Below are 14,742 nucleotides of genomic sequence, written 5' to 3'. Positions count from 1 at the left end.
TTTCTTAGCAAAACATTGCCGGATGGCCAGAAGCCATAAAAGAAAAAAAGTGCTAGATTTACCTACATAAAAACTTAAGTATTCTGTAAGGTTAAAGATAACATGAATAAGTTAATTAAAAAAAAAAAAAACACTGGAAAAATATATTTGCAACAAATACTTAACAAGACAATATACAGAACATATAGTTTTTACACATCAATAAGAAAAAGACTAATATTAGAAAAATGGGCAGGGTCTATGAATGGGTAATTTAAAAAAAACTATATGAAAAATGTCCAACACCTGGAAGTAAATTTAGAGATTTATATATTAAAGTGACAAGTATCAATTATTGACCATGGGATAGGAAGAAAAAAAAAAAAGACTGACATCTTGTTCCTGGGAAACAGGTACGTTCATTTGCCATTTTCGAGAGTTTAAACCAGTATCTACTTTTGGGAAAAGAAATATTGCAATAACTTTAAATATTTTAAATGTGCTTTCCATTCACCCTAAAATTCCATTTCTGCACAAAAATATATGTATAAGCCGTATACCACTGCATGTTAGAACAAAAATCTAGAAACTGCATAAGAAGTTGGAAAATGGTATATAAATTATGGGACACCCATACCATGAAACACCACATAGTCAATAAAAAGAATGAAGTAGACCTATATGAATTAACAGGGTGACATCTCTAAGGCATGTTGTTAAGTGAAAAAAGCAGTCTCAGAACAGTATGTAGAAAATTATCACATTTATGGAAAAAAAAAGGAAAAGTTGTACATATTTGTATATGTACACATATACTTAAGTGAATGCATAGGAAAACGGTCTAAAAGGACACAGGCCAAACAACTAACAGAGATAACTTCTGTGAAAGAGAATGCAAATAGGGAATAGGAAAGCAGGGACTTGCACTTTTATTACTGAAAGCAGAGCAACAGTTGGTTAAAAATACGGAATCTGAGGCCAGAAAGACCTGGATTCACGGCTAGGGTTTGTGACTTATTAGCTATATGATCTCATACTAGTTACATATGTTTTCTAAACCTCACTTGCAAAATGGAGATAACAGAACCTAAGTCAACGGGTTTTGTTTTTCTCTTTTGTGATAAATATATATAACACAAAATATGTCATTTTAACATATTTACAATGAGCATACATCAGTGGCATTAATTACATTCACAATGTTGTGCAGCCATCACTGCTATCTATTTCCAAAACTTTTCATCACCCCAAACAGAAACTCTGCAATTATCAAGCAATAACTCCCCATGCCCTTTTCTCCTCAACCCCTGGTGACCTCTAATCTACTTTCTTTCTCTATGAATTTGCCTGTTCTAAGTACTTCATGTAAGTGGAATCATACAGTAAGTGGCTTATTTCTGGCTACTTTCACTTGGCATAACGTTTTCAAGGATTATCCACATTGTAATATGTATCAGAACGTCATTCCTTTGTATGGCTGAATCATATTCCATTATATATACACCACATTCTTTTTAACCATTCATCAGTTAATGAACACTAGGATTGTTTCCACTTCTTAGCTACTGTGACTAGTATTGCTATGAACCTTGGTATACAAGTATCTGTTTGAGTCCCTCAATGGGTTGTTTTATAATTAAATGAGATAAGAAAATAAAATATTTAACACGCTATCTGGCATATACAAAGGCTCAATAAATGTTAATTATACTTCTATATTGTTTGAATGGTTTAAATAAACATGTGTCCATGTACAACATGTAAATTTTTTTTAAATTATTGCTTCTAATTGAAAGCAAGACCGCATGGTAAAATAACCATCTAGCTAAAAAAGAAAGTTTCCAAGAGGAAGACATTGATCAGGAGAGAATATTTGCGAGTGAGAAACCTAGCAGTTGTCTTTCATGCACAGTAGATGAGGGTGCTGACAAATGAATAAACTGTTAACCCAGGTGACATGTCATTCCTATCATGGGCTACCAGAACTTAAATCCATTACAGTAACTATCCTTACTACAATTCCATTCTTCAAGCAAGCTTCTGATAAAATTTTTCCTGCAGGGAAAAAAAAGCACTGGTGAGGCTAACACAAATGACTCCAATGCTTGACAGATATATTCTTTACTGTAAATTGCTAAACTAGTATTCTAGTTCATCTACTTTGCTTCTTATAAATGAGATTAGTGAATATATTAGCATCCCTCATTTGATCAATTCTAAAGGTTGAGACTTAGAGTCTCATAAATTCACCAAGATGATGTCTTCATTAATCATTTAACTCTATATTTACTTACTTCTTTATTGAGTACCTATTCAGTCTCAGCAGCTGTGCTGGAAATGGGAAACACACTAGAAAGTTACCCAGCCAGTCTTCCCACGGTAACAATTTAATCTCATCACACACCTTCTTTCAAATATCTTCAGTTTTCACCACTATTAATAATGCATAAATAAACAATAGGTTCAGAGGAAACTTTACATAATAGCTTTATGGGAAATAAATTTCAAAGAAAGAAAAAATAAACACAGAGACTATATAAATTTATTTCCACTCAGCTGGTGAGAACACTTTTATAAAACGGTGTTTTTAAACTATTCCATATGTTTAAAATACAACAAAAGCGAAAAAATAGTTTGGCCAACTCGGTTACATTAAAAAAAAAAAAAAACCACTTCTGCTCAATTAGATTTTGGGGAAGAAAAGAAAATTTAATAAAATGATTATAAGGTCATCTGTAAGAATAAATGTAGGAGAATATCCAAGAAAACATTTAAAAAGAAATATGAAGGGTCTTGCCCTGCCAGCTATTAAAATGTTTTTTAAAAGTATCAGTTCAAATACACGTAGATAATCTAACAAACAAACTACGTACACCATAAATGTATTAAAACACAATACTTTTATGTTCTTGGGATGAGGAAGGACTTAAAGAAAAAGACAGATTTAATAAAATTTGATAGTTATATTTTTAAAAATACTCTAAGTTTAAAAGAAAAATAAATTACAAACAGGGAAAATATCCATAAACTATGATGGTCAAAGCGTTGCTATCCCTAAAATTCAAAAAGCTCTTGCAATGTAGTAAGAAAAAAAGATCATTATAATAGAAAATGGGGCAAATGTGTAGGTAACTTTTTAAAATAAATATAAACTGATTTAAAACATTTAAAAAGCCTTAAATCAAGTATATCAAGTAATTAAGAGCTCTGTCTTCATGGTCAGAAAAACTTGAGTTTCCAACCTGACTATAATTGAACATCTGTGAAACGTTGGATAAATATCTTTATCTAATTCTAAGTTTCTTAATGGAGATTAAACTACAGTCATGTGGCGCCTAATGATGGGGATACATTTTGAGAAATGCATCGTTAGTTGATTTCACTGTTGTGTGATCACAGAGTATACTCACTCAAACCTAGATGGTATGTTAGGCTATGTGGTAATAATCTTACGGGACCACGTATATGTCGTATACATGGTCCATTGTTAACCGAAATGTCATTATGCAGCGCATGACTGTATTTACTAACTCAAAGGTACTGGTAAGATAAGTATTTTATAAACAGATGAGATGAAAACTTCAAAAAGGCAAGACCTGGCTGTAAGATGACTGATAGATGTGAGGAGGAGTTCAACTTAAAACAAAAAGAATGATGACCAGCAGAAATTCAGAAGAACGTCTTAGCCTGCTAAAATGTTTGGGTGTGAGACAGACAGGTGGCACATACAGATCTATCCGTGGTCGTGAACCTCCATTAACTGTTACAGCATAGTTCACTGTAATTGTAGAATGCTGATGACACATTCAAATTTTCTTAGGAATTCTCAAGCAGGCAAGCACTAATGGAAAAGAAGGGGGAAAAAAAACAAGGAGAAAGACAGAAATGACCAAAGGCTTTTGAAACAGCATAGCCATGGAGAGATGACCAATTGGTGTTGGGGAATCTTGCTTTGATAGGTTTCAAATATTCACATATACCAAAAAAGGAGGGGGAGGAGAGAGAGAACGCAGAGAAGGAGAATGATAACGGGAAGAATAAGGTGGCACAGGGAATAAGGGAGAGGAGGAGGAGGAGATTTCCTCCGCTCTTTGAATTTGTCAGAAGAAGTCTTACAGAAAGTCTATAAAATTAGATATATTTGGGTTTGCAGCAATTCTGTAGTAGCTATCTCCTGAAAATGGCTCATAAAAGTTAATAGTATATGGTGCAGGGAAGGGAAAGGAGGAATGCAAAGGGTAAGAAAGATGAACTCAGTGGCCATATCTCTACTACAATTCTCCTACACCTTACAATAGCTATGATCCAGAAGACAACATCTGATCCAAGCTATCCCAATCAGATTCTCTCTCTCTCAATTAAAAGAAATAAAGACCAGGAGTCACAGGAGAGGATCCTTAGGAAAAGCATAAAAGACAGTGATTAACTTCACACTTTGATAACTTACATGTGGAAGTCTCAACTGGATAACCTCTGAATGAAGAGAAATGGAGTGTATATCATCCAAACAAGTAGAGGGGAAAATTGATTCAGGAAAATATACTGAATTAATCCAAAAGATAGTGAGAATATATGGAAAAATAAATATAAAAAAATTAAAAAACAAAAGAGAAGGGAAAAATGTTAGAAGTAAATCCAATAAATCCATATTTGCAATAAATGTAAATGGCCTACACACTGCAGATAAAATACAAAAACATTTCACACTGAAGGAGAAAAATCCACTTATATGCTTTTCCAAAAAATATCCAAACACAAGAATAAAGAATGAAAATAAAAGGATGGCAAAAGATAAACTAGAGAAATAACCAAAATAAAGCTAGATTATTTATATAAGAGAAAAAAGGAGAAGTTTAGGGCAAAAACACTCACTAGAGATCATGATTGTCATTACATAAAAGGTACAATTCATCAGGAAAATATAATAGTCCTATACTTTATGCACTTAATTAATTGAGCCTCAAAGTATATAATGGGCAAAAACTGACAGAGTTACATGGAAAAACTGGGAAACACCCCATCAAGGTAGGCAACTTGAATACACATTCTCAGTAATTGATAGATGAAGCAGACAAAAATCTGAATATTCTAAATAACAAAATGGGTCTAGTGGACACAGATACAATACAACCACAAAAAAAAAGCTAAAAAATATAGTCAATTGAGTTTTGTTAATAAAGAAGAAGGAAAGCCCTATCAAAACTCCAACCGCCTTTTTTTGCAGAACTGGAAAAGCCGACCCTCAAATTTACATGGAACTGCAGGGGCCCAGAACAGTTAAAACAATCTTGAAAAAGAAAAACAAAGTTGGAGGATTCATACTTCCCAATTTCAAAACTTACTACAACGCTACAGTAATCAAGGATGTGTGGTACTAGCATAAGCACAGACGTACAGATCAACGGAAGAAAATTGAGAGTTTAGAAATAAACCCATACGTCTATGTCCAACTGATTTTGAAAAGAGTGCTAAGTCTATTCAATGGGGAAAGAATAATCTCTTCAACAAAGTATGCTGGGACAACTGGATTTCCACACGCAAAGAATGAACGTGGACCTCTACTTCACACCATATGCAAAAATTAACTCCAAGTGGATCGACAACTTAAACATAAGAGCTGAACCATAAAACTCAAGAAAACATAGGGAAAAACCTTCAGTATATTGGACTTAGCAACAAGTTCTTGGATATGGCACCAAAGGCTCAGGCAACAAAAGAAAAAACAGACAAACCAGATTTCATGAAAATGAAAAAATTTTGTGTATCAAAAGACAATATCAGGGCCGGCCCCGTGGCTTGGTGGTTAAGTGCGCGCGCTCCGATGCTGGCGGCCTGGGTTCGGATCCCGGGCACGCACCGAGGCACCACTTCTCCGTCCATCCTGAGGCTGAGTCCCACATACAGCAACTAGAAGGATGTGCAGCTATGACATACGACTATCTACTGGGGCTTTGGGGGAAAAAATAAATAAATAAAATCTTTAAAAAAAAAAAAAAAGACTATCAATGCAGTAAAAAGGATCCTACAGAATGGGAGAAAATACTTGCAAATCATACATCTGATAAAGGCTTAACATCTAGAATACATAAAGAACTCTTACAACTCAACATCAAACAGACAAACAACCCAATTAAAAAATGGGCAAATGACTTGAATAGGCATTTCTCCAAAGAAGATATACAAATGGCCAATCAGCACACAAGAGGATGACCATCACTAATCATTAGGGAAATGCAAATTAAAACTACAATGAGCTACCATTTCACACATACTAGGATGGTTATAATAAAAAAATGGAAAATAAGTGTTGACAAGGATGTAGAGAAATTTGAACCTTAGTACATTGCTGGCAGGACTATACAATGGTGCAGCTGCTTTGAAAAAGTTTGGCAGTTCCTCAAAAAAGTTAAACACAGAATTGCTATATGACCCAGCAATTCCACTCCTAGGTACATACTCCAAATAATTAAAAACAGGAAGTCAAACAGATACTTGTACACCAATGTTCAGTACAGCATTATTCATAATAGCCAAAAGGTGGAAACAACCCCAATGTTCACCAACGGATGGATAAACAAAATGTAGTATATATACACACAATGGTATATTATTCACAGTTAAAAATAAATGAAATTCTGATACATGTTGCAAAATGTATGAACCTTGAAAACACTATACTAAACAAAATAAGCCAGATACAAAACAACAAATATTGTATGATTCTACTTACATGAAATATCTAGAATAGGCAAATTCATAGAGAAAGAAAGTAGATTACAGATTACCAGGAGCTGGAAGGAGAGGAGAATGGAGAGTTATTGCTTTATAGGTACAGAGTTTCTGTTTGGGATGATGAAAAAGTCTTAGAAATAGATAGCAGTGATGGTTGCACAAGGCTGTAAATGTAATCAATGTCACTGAATTATATACGTAAAAATGGTTAAAATGGCAAATTTTGTTAATATAGTTTACTGCTTAAAAAAAAAAAAAGAAGGGAGACAGAGAATTACGAGAAACCAGAGGGATTACTTTCTTTCATCTGTCTCAAAACAAACACACACAGGAGAGTGAACTCAAGATGGCGGCGTAAGCAGACTCTGAACTCACCTCCTCCCTCGGACACAGCCAATTTACAACTACTCGTGGAAAAATTACCCCTAAGAGAGAACTGAAAACTGGATAACAGGAACTCCTGCAACAAAGGACAATCCTAACTGAGGTGGAAGAGGCAGAAACTCCCTTCTGGAAAGAAAAAACGTCGCCTTCACAAGGCGCAGCGCCTCACAGCCGCAGGGGAGCAGCCCACAGGTACTCAGCCTCCCTGGAGGAGCGGGGCCCTGAGCTGGGGAGCGCCCCCGCTGCGGGCATTTTGTGGACCCAGCACCATCGAGATGAGCGGCATAATATCTGACTTCGCCTGCTACTAAAACATTGGGGAGTACCCCCAGAAAAGCTGGTTCACAAAGAAATTAAAACCGGCTCTTAAAGGGCCTACGCGCAAACTCACCCGTTTCAGAAAGCAACCTAAAATCACTAGAAAGAAAGGTGCACAGCCCTTTGGGGAAAAGAGACTCACCTGATAGGCTCTGAGTGCATCGCAGTGAGAGGTGAGACCTCTCCAGGGACTGGGACATTGGCGGCTGTCATTGTTGTGGCCTGGTGTGGGTGTGCTGACACAGACGCCATTGCAGTTCTCCCTGGAGCCTGCTAGGCCAGGTGCCGCCCCAGCCACTAGAGCACCCATTTAATGCAGCTCAGCCAGGGGGGACAGCCCACCCTAGGGACTGGCCCCACCCAACAACAAGCCCTCAGGCAACTTGTGGGCCTGCATAGATTGGTGACTGGATTCTCTGCAGCCTGGTGACTGAGCCCACTTCAGTGGGGCAGGGTGTACACAAGGAGTGGGTGGAGAGTGTGGGGCAGTGGTGGATTGTGTGGGGCTCCCACCGCGGAGAGACTGGGTCTTCTTCAGGAGGTCAGGGCGTGCACACGGAGCAGGACTGTGTTGACAGTGTGTGTGGACCTGTGGGCGGCAGGGCTTATCAGCTGCAGAAGACTGGTGCTTCTCAAAGACCCACATAGGGGGTTTGCCCCACCTTCCAAAGCCTGAAACAACTGAGTGCTCCCGTGGCTGAGGCCAGCCCCACCCAGCTGCAATCCTCAGAGAGCTGACAAGAGACCTAAAGGCTAGAGCTTATAGCAATTGTAATGCCCTGAGCCTAACAACCTGCTATGCTGGGGGCCTACTCAATTAAAAGAAATACGGCAACATAAATGTGGTATGAGAACTTGCAGCCAACTGTGCTGGAGCTCCCCACACCTGATAAAGAGACTAAAGGGCCCACAACAACTACAAGCAGCTGAGCATTACAACAGCTGGCCAGGAGCATACCTCAGCCTCCCTGGGTGCCTACAGGGAGAGCAAACAGGCCACAACAGAAGGACACACGTAGCCCACATAGGGGTCACTCCTGGAACATCGAGAACTGAGGGAAGCACACTGCAGGCCTGCTAAGGCATCACTTATATAAGGTCACCTATCCAAGAGCAGGAGACCTAGCTGACCTACCTAATACACAGACACAAGCACAGGGAAAGAGGCAAAATGAGAAGGCAAAGGAATACATTCCAAGTAAGAGAACAGGACAAAACCCCAGAAAAGGAACTAAGTGAAACAGAAATGAGCAACCTACCCGACAGAGAGTTCAAACAAAGAATGTTAAGGATGCTCACTGATCTGGGGAGAAGAACAGATGAACTCAGTGAGAATGTCAACAAAGAAACAGAAGATATAAAAAGAACCAATCAGAAATGAATAATACAATAGTGGAAATTAAAAATTCACTAGAGGGACTCAAAAGCAGAGTAAAGGATACAGAAGAACGGATCTGCGAGCTGGACGAAAGACTAGAAGAAATTACCCAAGCCAAACAGGGAAAAGAAAAAAGAATTAAAAAGAGTGAGGACAGTCTAAGGGACCTCTGGGACAACATCAAGTGCACTAACATCCATGTTATAGGTGTCCCAGAAGGAGAAGAGCAAGACAAAGGGGGAGAGAATCTATTTCAAGCAGTAATAGATGAAAACTTCCCTAACCTAAGGAAGGAAACAACACAGGTACAGGAAGCACAGAGAGCACCAAACAAGATATACCCAGAGAGGCCCACACCAAGACACATCATAATCAAAATGTCCAGAATTAAAGACAAAGAGAGAATCCTAAAAGCCGCAAGAGAAAGACAAGTTACATACAAAGGTAACCCCATAAGGCTATCAGCTGACTTCTCAGCAGAAACCTTACAGGATAGAAGAGAGTGGCACGATATATTTAAAGTGCTAAAAGGAAAAAACTTACAGCCAAGAATATTCTACCCAGCAAGGTTACCATTCAAAATGGAAGTAGAGATACAAAGTTTCCCACACAAGCAAAAATTAAAGGAGTTTGTCACCAAAAAACCAGTGCTACAAGAAATGTTAAAGGGACTGATTTAAGGGGAAAAGAGAACACCACAAATAGGAAAAATTATCTATTTCCACGATAAGAGGGTAAAGGATACAATTGCACCAAAAAGAGGTTAGATATGATACCAAAAACATAAAATGAGGGAGGAAGAGAGTTAAAGAGTAGACCTTTCAGCCAGAGGTCAAACTAAAGAGACCATCAATTCTGTATAGAGGGCTACTAAAACACTGAGAAAACAAAAGTTAAAAAATGGCAGTAAGTACATACTTAATAGCTACTTTAAACATCAATGGACTAAATGCTCCAATTAAAAGGCACAGGGTGGCTGATTGGATAAAAAAACAAGACCCTTATATATGCTGCATACAAGAGACACACTTCAGACCTAAAGACACTCACAAACTGAAAGTGAAGGAATGGAAAAAGATACTCCACACAAGTGGCAATGAAAAGAAAGCCGGGGTAGCGATACTCATATCAGACAAAATAGACTTTAAAACAAAAACTGTAAAAAGAGACAAAGAAGGGCATTACATAATGATCAAGGGAACAATCCAACAAGAGGATATAACACTTGTAAATAACTACGCACCCAATGTAGAAGCACCTAAATATATAAAGCAATTATTAACAGACATAAAAAGAGAAATAGACAGTAACACAATAATAGTAGGGGACTTTAACACTCCACTTACACCAATGGATAGATCATCCAAACAGAAAATCAATAAGGAAACATTGGCCTTAAATGACACACTAGAACAGATGGACCTAGTAGATATATACAGAGCATTCCATCCAAAACCCAAAGAATACACGTTCTTTTCAAATGCACATGGAACATTCTCCAGGATTGACCACATATTGGGCCACAAAACAAGTCTACATAAATTTAAGAAGACTGAAATAATACCAAGTATCTTTCCTGACCACAATGGTATGAAACTAGAAATCAACCATAGGAAGAAAATCAGAAAAGCCACAAATATGTGGAGATTAAACAAAAGGCTACTGAACAACGATTGGGTCAAAAAACGAATCAAAGGAGAAATCAAAAAGTACCTGGAGACAAATGAAAATGAAATACGACATGCCAGAATTTATGGGATACAGCAAAAGCGGTTCTAAGAGGGAAGTTTATAGCAATACAGGCCTATCTCAACAAACAAGAAAAATCTCAAGTAAACAATCTAACAATGCACCTAAAGGAAATGGAAAAAGAAGAATAAACAAAGCCCAAAATCAGTAGAAGAAGGGAAATAATAAAAATCAGAGCAGAAATAAATGAAATAGAGACTAAAAAAAAAATAGAAAAAATTAATAAAACCAAGAGCTGGTTCTTTGAAAAGATAATCAAAATTGACAAACCTTTAGCTAGACTCACCCAGAAAAAAAGAGAGAAGGCTCAAATAAGTAAAATCAGAAATTAAAGAGGAGAAATTACAACAGACACCTCAGAAATACAAAAGATTATAAGAGAATACTATGAAAAGCTATATGCCAACCAATTCGACAATCTGGAAGAAATGGATAAATTCTTAGAATCATACAACCTTCCAAAACTGGATCAAGAAGAAATAGAGAATTTGAATAGACCAATCACCAGTAAGGAGATCAAAACAGTAATCAAAAACCTCCCCAAAGGGGCCGGCCCGGTGGCGCAAGCGGTTGGGTGCGCGCGCTCCGCTGCAGCGGCCCGGGGTTCGCTGGTTCGGATCCCGGGCGCGCACCGACGCACTGCTTGGCAAGCCATGCTGTGGCGGCGTCCCATATAAAGTGGAGGAAGATGGGCACAGATGTTAGCCCAGGGCCGTCTTCCTCAGCAAAAAAAGAGGAGGATTGGCGGATGTTAGCACAGGGCTGATCTCCTCACAAAAAAAAAAAAAAAAACCTCCCCAAAAATAAAAGTCCAAGACCAGACGGCTTCCCTGGTGAACTCTACCAAACATTCAAAGAAGACTTAATACCTATCCTTCTCAAACTCTTCCAAAAAATTGAGGAGTGGGGGAAGCTCCCTAACTCATTCTACGAAGCCAACATTACCCTGATACCAAAACCAGACAAGGATAACAAAAAAAAGAAAATTACAGGCCAATATCACTGATGAACAGCGATGCAAAAATCCTCAACAAAATACTAGCAAATCGCATACAACAATACGTTAAAAAGATTATACACCATGATCAAGTGGGATTTATTCCAGGTATGCAGAGATGGTTCAACACTCACAAATCAATGTAATACACCACATTAATAAAATTAAGAATAAAAATCACATTATCATCTCAATAGATGCAGAGAAAGCATTTGACAAGATACAGCATCCATTTATGATAAAAACTCTGAATAAAATGGGTATAGAAGGAAAGTACCTCAACATAATAAAGGCCATATATGACAAACCCACAGCAAATATCATCCTCAATGGTGAAAAACTGAAAGCTATCCCTCTACGAACAGGAACCAGACAAGGATGCCCACTCTCACCTCTCCTATTTAACATAGTATTGGAAGTCCTAGCCAGAGCAGTCAGGCAAGAAAAAGAAATAAAAGGGATCCAAATTGGAAAGGAAGAAGTGAAACTGTCACTATTTGCAGATGACATGATTTTATACATAGAAAACCCTAAAGAATCCACCAGAAAACTTTTAGATGTAATAAACGTATACGGTAAAGTTGCAGGATACAAAATCAACATACAAAAATCAGTTGCATTTCTATACACTAACAACAAAGTAGCAGAAAGAGAAATTAAGAATACAATCCCATTTACAATTGCAACAAAAAGAAGAAAATACCTAGGAATAAACTTAACCAAAGAGGTGAAAGATCTGTACACGAAAAACTATAAAACACTGCCGAAAGAAATTGAAGAAGACACAAAGAAATGGAGAGAGATTCCGTGCTCTTGGATTGGAAGAATTAACATAGTTAAGATGTCCGTACTTCCTAAAGCAATCTATAGATTCAACGCAATCCCTATCGAAGTTCCAACAACATTTTTCACAGAAATAGAACAAAGAATCCTAAAATTTATATGGAACAACAAAAGACCCCGAATAGCTAAAGGAATCCTGAGAAAAAAGAACAAAGCTGGAGGTATCACACTCCCTGATTTCAAAATATACTACAAAGCTATAGTCACCAAAACAGCATGGTACTGGTACAAAAACAGACACACAGATCAATGGAATAGAATCGAAAGCCCAGAAATAAACCCACACATCTATGGACAGCTAATCTTCGACAAAGGAGCCAAGAACATACAACGGAGAAAAGAAAGTCTCTTCGACAAATGGTGTTGGGAAAACTGGATAGCCACACGAAAAAAAATGAAAGTAGACGCTTACCTTACACCATACACAAAAATTAACTCCAAATGGATTAAAGACTTGAATGTAAGACCTGAAACTATGAAACTTCTAGAAGAAAACATAAGCAGTATGCTCTTCGACACTGGTCTTAGCAACATATTTTCAAGCACCATGTCTGACCGGGCAAGAGAAACAATAGAAAAAATAAACAAATGGGACTACATCAAACTAAAAAGCTTCTGCACAGCAAAGGAAACCATCAACAAAACGAAAAAACAACCTAACAATTGGGAAAAGATATTTACAAACCATACATCTGATAAGGGCTTAATCTCCAAAATATATAAAGAACTCATGCATCTCAACAACAAAAAAACTAACAACCCAATTAAAAAATGGGCAAAAGACCTGAACAGACATTTCTCCAAAGAAGATATACAGATGGCCAACAGACACATGAAAAGATGTTCAACATCATTAACTATCAAAGAAATGCAAATCAAAACTACAATGAGATATCACCTCATGCCCATCAGAATGGCTATAATTAACAAGACAGGAAACAACAAGTGTTGGAGAGGATGTGGAGAGAAGGGAACTCTCATACACTGCTGGTGAGAGTGCAAACTGGTGCAGCCACTATGGAAAACAGTACGGAGAGTCCTCAAAAAATTAAGGATAGAACTACCGTATGATCCAGCTATTCCACTGCTGGGTATTTATCCAAAGAACTTGAAAACACCAATGCGTAAAGATACACGCACCGCTGTGTTCACTGCAGTGTTATTCACAATAGCCAAGACTTGGAAGCAACCTAAGTGCCCATCAAGGGACGAATGGATAAGGAAGATGTGGTATATATACACAATGGAATACTACTCAGCCATAAGAAACGATGAAATCCAGCCATTTGTGACAACATGGATGGACATTGAGGGTATTATGCAAAGGGAAATAAGTCAGAGGGAGAAGGTCAAATACTGTATGATCTCACTCATTAAGTAGTAGATAATAACAACAACAAACAAACATAGAGACAGAGATTGGATTGGTGGTCACCAGAGGGGAAAGGGGGAGGGAGGAGGGCAAAAGGGATAATTTGGCACATGTGTGTGGTGATGGGTTGTATTTAGTATTTTGGTGGTGAACATGATGTAATCTAAGCACAAATAGAAGTATAACAATGTACACCTGAAATTTATACAATGTTATAAACCAATGTTACTGCAATAAACAAAAAATAAAAGTAAAAAAAAAAACACACACACACTCACACATTCTTATGTGCAGGAGGTATGAATTTCAAGCAGCTGGTATTTTCAAGGATCCCTCCCTCCCCAGAGTTGTACCACGATTCCAAATTCATATATATTTCCAAGACACTGGGAACAAGGAGCATTTAGAGCACATCCAACATACATGACACACACAAAATAACCACAAGTTAAATTATGACCAAACAGTACCAGAAATTCAACCCCTATAATCGCCCTCACTCACTTCACGTCATTTTTGGTAATAATAACCTAAAGAAAATAGTTCTTTTCAGTTTTAATAATTTGGATAAATATGTATATAAATTAGACAGTGGCATTTGTATGTTGGTGCTATAGCCTAACAACTCAAAGGAAAATTAGCCAAAACTAAGCTGAGCAAAACACACTGGTCATCTATAAAACTCCATATCCAACATGCTAGAATAGAATCACATACAACCCCTCACATTCTGGAGGCTGGTAACTTTCAGAAATGGACAACCTTAAAATAGAAGGAATATAAATCAAGCAAAGCAGTTAAATAAAGTGCAAGTCCTTCTGTGAAAGGACAGTAAACTGAACTAAACATTTTCTTGGTATTTCTTCATAAAGTTTTCTGGATTTTCAAAACAAGAAATTCAGACTTAAATACAATTTGAGCCATGTGCAGAGAACTAAAAAAAAAATAGTTAAAACAGCTTTACCTCAAAGTTCTTAGTGTTAATAAACA

The 14,742-nt window shown here is 37.4% G+C and overlaps 1 protein-coding gene across 7 annotated transcripts in view; it reads right to left on the bottom strand.

Moving 5' to 3' along the window:
- Positions 1-14,742, bottom strand: part of CDC42BPA (CDC42 binding protein kinase alpha) — a 310,403-nt gene that overhangs the window by 278,263 nt on the left and 17,398 nt on the right. Inside the window, exon 1 of one of the 7 annotated variants that reach the window (XM_058533585.1) lies at positions 7,556-7,687. The exons of the other annotated variants lie outside the window; for them this stretch is intronic. Within the exon in view, the coding sequence (XP_058389568.1) occupies positions 7,556-7,613 (58 nt within the window). The 5' untranslated portion in view covers positions 7,614-7,687. Of the gene's footprint in view, positions 1-7,555; positions 7,688-14,742 lie in introns of those variants that run through there. 7 annotated transcript variants of the gene reach the window in all.

The sequence above is a fragment of the Diceros bicornis genome, chromosome 38 (genome assembly GCF_020826845.1).
Source record: "Diceros bicornis minor isolate mBicDic1 chromosome 38, mDicBic1.mat.cur, whole genome shotgun sequence".
Taxonomy (NCBI): Eukaryota; Metazoa; Chordata; class Mammalia; order Perissodactyla; family Rhinocerotidae; genus Diceros; species Diceros bicornis.
The sequence above is the reverse complement of the archived record's forward strand: the minus strand, read 5'-3'. Positions and strand labels throughout refer to the sequence as shown.